Here is a 4,822-nt window from a genome sequence, read left to right on the forward strand (position 1 = left end):
TGGACATTGGAATTTGAGTTTCGTCGAAAGTGGAATTTTTAATTTTTTCTCATTTCCACAGTCCAACTTGAAGGCTCTGAAGCAAGGGTAATTTAAAAATAGATCTAAAAATGCCTGTTATTTTGACTTTCTTTTTTGGCGACTCATGTGAGGATAATTATTTGCAAGGTAGTAGTTACAACTAACCCAGTTGGTTCAACTCATGGAAGTAAAACAGTAAGTTTTTAGCTAGTAGTACTACATAAGGCGCCGAGTAAGTCTTTAAAAGCTAAAAAGAAACATAAGTTGGAAAACTGTCAGAATTAAAACTACTTTGACAACAATCAAAACTGTTTCTTGGATTACTCAGGTGAAATACAAGATTGAAGAATAAACCGGCTCAATTTGAAATAGATGTATGATACATATGTACAGAAAGCTATTGTTTATTTACTGTCAGCGAGGATCTACTTGAGTAACTGATACCTCATTCACAGTCCATGCATCTTCCATTGCTGGGTCTGACACAAAATATGCCGGCCGTGTTGGTAACGGGAGAGTCACCGAGTTGCTATGAAGCATTAGAATGATTGAGGTCATGGTAGGTCTATCGGCAATACTATCTTGAACACATAATAGTGCAATGTGTACACATCTCATCAGTTCACTTCTTGAACAATTCTCTTTCATGCATGAATCTAGTAGTTCCATAACTGATCCGTTTTGCCAATGCCTCCATGCCTGTAAAATCACATTTTTCATTTGGTTTAGAAAGAAAATTATGTCACAAAATTAAACTCACTAGTTAAAGAACCATAGAAACAAATGCGCAAACATTCTTACTCACATAAGTCAAAAGATCTTGAGCACCTCCTGCTACTGATTCATAGAAAACGGTGTTCTTTTTTCCGCTTAGAATTTCAAGAACTAAGACACCGAAACTGAAAACATCCGACTTTACAGAAAAATGCCCGTGTAGTGCATACTCTGGAGCAATATATCCACTGCAGTATCAAATTCCAATTAATACTAAGACATTTACAAATCATCTCAATGTTGCTTTGTTATGGATTGATGTTTGTTCAATATTGTCAAAGAGAACATATTTGTTAAGGGTCTGAAGTATCTGCACAGATAGACTTACTATGTTCCAACGATTCTAGCTGTATTAGCTTGAGTTTGATCTACCACAAAAAGCCTAGCCATGCCAAAATCTGAAATTTTTGGAGTCATATCTTCCGCTAACAAGATATTGCTAGTTTTGAGATCTCGATGGATAATTCTTACTCGAGAATCCTCATGAAGATATAAAAGACCTCGAGCAATTCCTCCAATAATCTTGTAGCGTCTCTCCCAATCTAAATATGTTCGTTTCACATCATCTGTATGGATTCATTTAATAAAACCATCAAACTTAGGCCACCAATTTTCATAAATAAGAAAACAAATTAACTGCATACAGTGCTTCCTTACCGAATATGAATTGATCGAGACTAGCATTCATCAACTCATACATGAGTAGCTTCTCTTGTCCATGTAAACAAAAACCTAATAGTCTCACAAGGTTCCTGTGCTGAAGTTTCGCTAATAACATGACTTCATTCTTAAATTCCTGATCACCTTGACCTGAACTTGTAGCTAGTCTTTTTACAGCTATTTCTTGTCCATCACAAAATGTACCCTGAACATACCAACTAGTACTCAGAACTGAGAACTAAAATTTCTTAAGAAACCTTAAAGAAACTCTAAATTTTAATATGAAGTTCGAGTTCTAATTGAATTGTATTAATTGAGTATATATGTACCTTATAAACAGGGCCAAATCCACCTTCTCCAAGCTTATTAGCCTCGGAGAAGTTATCTGTTGCAGAACTTATCATATTGAAGTTGAATTGTAGTGATTCTGCACTCTGAATATCTTGGTCCATATCATTGGCTATACCATAATATAGGCTTGATCAGTATAGAGAGACAGTAAAAATTAGAAGTCATTACATCTGTAGATAACTACTTACCGTAAGAATATTTCTTGCTAATCATCTTTCTCTTATGGAAACAGAACCACCAAACAGCTATGCAGCATATTAATAGTGCAATTCCCAGAGGAACAGCAATACTCACTGCAAGTTTCGATGAAGCCTTTCCATTTGCTGCAAAGTTCTGAATCAATTAGTCAATGCATGACAAAATGAAAATATAGTTTACTTTTTTATTTTCTTCTCAACAAGTATTAAAAACGGAATTATTCATTCAAAAAACAAAGCTGACGAGGTTTAACAATAACCAAAATGATATCAAAGTACTCACAATTCGTTATATTCGATGTTGATTGTATAGGCGAAGGAGGTATTAGTAGAGGAGTTGGAGGTGATGATGCTCGAGTAGGAGAGTAAAAAATAGATCGACCATAAAAATTATAAATCTCAAATCTAAATGTACAGCTTGGATATAGAACTCTAGCACCTTCTGTCCCAGAACAACATTCAGATAAATGCCCAATAGCTGATCTTAGACATCTATTTACAGCTACTTGGTGTCAGGTCAGGTGTACATTGAACCATTGCATAGACATCCTGATGTCTTGTGTAATTTGTTGAACCAGTAGCAAATGAAGGTCTTGAACTGTTGGTAACAGCGTCAATCACTAAATCATCTAATAATCCACTTACTAATTTCAAAAATGGACCTGGGTTTTTCATACTAGCTTCACTAGTAAGTTCTTGAGATGGTTCTTCTGTCAAGATTGAGAAAAAATACTTACTGGAATACCTCAGAACACATCCATTGTAAAACATAATAGCTCCTTTTGAATTTGGACACCCAGAGTCGCTCAAAACTTCTTCAGTTGCAAGCTGCACACAATCTGAACATTTATCTGGTGATACATCCTCTCGGCAGTGTAGGGATCCGTAAACAGTATCCGGGCCTTTTCCGACTGTAATGTTACGGTAACCATTTGGAGGGATTGTGTTGTTGTTCTCGAACGTTGTTGAGAGAGAATTAAGTAGGAGATTTAGATTAGTTTTATATGTACTGTTGGCAGTGTAATTGCCATCTATACAGAAATTCCAGGCTAAATAATTTGGAGTAGGTTCCTCGGCTTGAGCGGGTATTATTTGATCATTGTAAGATATGAACATCAAAATGAAGACAATGAGTTTATCAGAGAAACCCATTGCTTGTTTTTGGATGAGAATTTAAAAGCAACTAAAAATCTGTATATAAATGAGTACCCGTTGTTATGTTTGAATAGAAGAAGTTGAAGCATAGTTTTGTGAGCAATTGGAGGTTGGTTTTGAATGGTTAAATTCTATGCACTTTTCTTCTTTTCATTTGTAGTTAGCAAATTGTCCATTGGTAGGGTGATGGCCTGGCTAGGCGGCTTTGTGCAAGTTGTACTACAATATTTGAAGATACTCATAGAACTTAGAGGATATCGCAATCATTTTTTTTACCCCAAAAGTAAGAAAATCCTTCTTTTTCTTTTAATTTATTCATGAATCTATAGAGTTGTCTTCAATTAAGCATTATCAAATTAACAATCAATGACATTAATGTTTAAAATGATGTTCATTTTAGTGGAACCACAGCCACTTAACCCGAGTATATGCGACGCTGTTTTTATCCAGTCATCAGATAATTCACCCACACATGAGAGACATTTATTAGTCGTACTGCATATTCATCTCTACCAAAATATGGTAATTGGATTTTCAAAAAAGAACATGGTGATTGGGTAAAATCTAACTATACGCACACTCCTGTAAGTAGTATATATTTTACATGTTCATTTAGTTGTCATTTGCAAGACGATTTGGAAGGCACAAGTCAAAACTGATTGATCTTTCCGTTTTCACAATTTTAAGTCTCCGTGCATTTGTCATTTCTGGCTAACTTTTGTGCCGCATTTGTTGAAATTTTGCAGCTTGCAACTTGCTGGCTAGTTATAGCTGGAGTTACAGTATGGGCACATGTGAACGCCTAATTTGTTATCAATGAAGTTTTGGCTTACGTGATGTGTACCTTCCACAAGTAATTGGAGATACCGTCAAATCGGAATCATGGGTGTCTCTTATATACTCCTATATTCTTAATGGGCTCAATAGGATATTTTCAGCACAACGAGGCATTTCCTCTTTAGTCCACTAAACTCGATCCATCTTAATCCCTAGTCCAGCGGGACAAACAGTTTAATCGCTAGTCCAAAAAGGTTTGAAAACAGTAAAATTACTGTGCTAACCCTAATAACACGCGTGTCAGAGTCACAAACAGATTAGGCAGAGAGAAAAAACACGCGTTATTCAGTTTCTCCTAGTTTTCATCGATCTTTTTTAGTTTTGATTCTTCTTCATCTACAGTTTTTCATTCTTCAGAGAATACAAAAATCAAAACTAGGTCAGTTCATCTTCTTTATTCAAAATCGAGATCTTCTTCTCCTAAATCGAAAAACGAAATCAAAAAACAAACCAGATCTGTTTCATCTTCGTCAAAACCAAAACCAGGCATCTTCTTCATGAGATTCAATTGAAAGTTTCCAATCGAAAAACAAAATCAAAACCAAAAATGGTTACCAATCGAAAAATTAAACAAATAATTACGGAAGTAATTGTGGAAGAAAGTGCTTCACGCTCAAAAAGTAGAAGAAAAATTGTTGATGATTCAAACAACAAAAAGAAAAGCCTGCTTCTAATTCACCAACAGTACATAATATATCCAACAACAGTTTATGTTTTTTTTTTTATGTATCACATGCTTTTATGCTTTCATGTATTACATAAGGTAAAAGATTTCATACATATTAGTATGTATTACATTGTTTTTTTTTTATGTATTACATGCTTTC

The 4,822-nt window shown here is 34.9% G+C and overlaps 1 protein-coding gene across 1 annotated transcript; it reads right to left on the reverse strand.

Moving 5' to 3' along the window:
- Positions 1-292: 292 nt before the first annotated feature.
- LOC113352065 (putative receptor-like protein kinase At4g00960) lies at positions 293-3,155 on the reverse strand. Its single transcript, XM_026595941.1, has 8 exons — positions 2,579-3,155; positions 2,287-2,508; positions 1,995-2,129; positions 1,785-1,915; positions 1,453-1,660; positions 1,124-1,361; positions 827-983; positions 293-720 (listed from the first exon to the last, which is right to left on the reverse strand). The coding sequence occupies exons 1-8, from the start codon at positions 3,153-3,155 to the stop codon at positions 436-438; spliced, it is 1,953 nt and encodes a 650-aa protein (XP_026451726.1). The 3' UTR covers positions 293-435.
- Positions 3,156-4,822: the final 1,667 nt, after the last annotated feature.

This window comes from Papaver somniferum, chromosome 1 (genome assembly GCF_003573695.1).
Source record: "Papaver somniferum cultivar HN1 chromosome 1, ASM357369v1, whole genome shotgun sequence".
Classification (NCBI taxonomy): domain Eukaryota; kingdom Viridiplantae; phylum Streptophyta; class Magnoliopsida; order Ranunculales; family Papaveraceae; genus Papaver; species Papaver somniferum.

What these genes read in the sequence shown, in the direction of transcription:
- LOC113352065 (XM_026595941.1), bottom strand. Translation starts at nt 3,155, where the DNA reads ATGGGTTTCTCTGATAAACTCATTGTCTTCATTTTGATGTTCATATCT. An exon ending in GATTTGGCCCTGTTTATAAG is followed by an intron (nt 1,661 to 1,784) that starts GTACATATATAC and finishes TGGTATGTTCAG; the next exon opens with GGTACATTTTGTGATGGACA. An exon ending in TCTCGATCAATTCATATTCG is followed by an intron (nt 1,362 to 1,452) that starts GTAAGGAAGCAC and finishes GAATCCATACAG; the next exon opens with ATGATGTGAAACGAACATAT.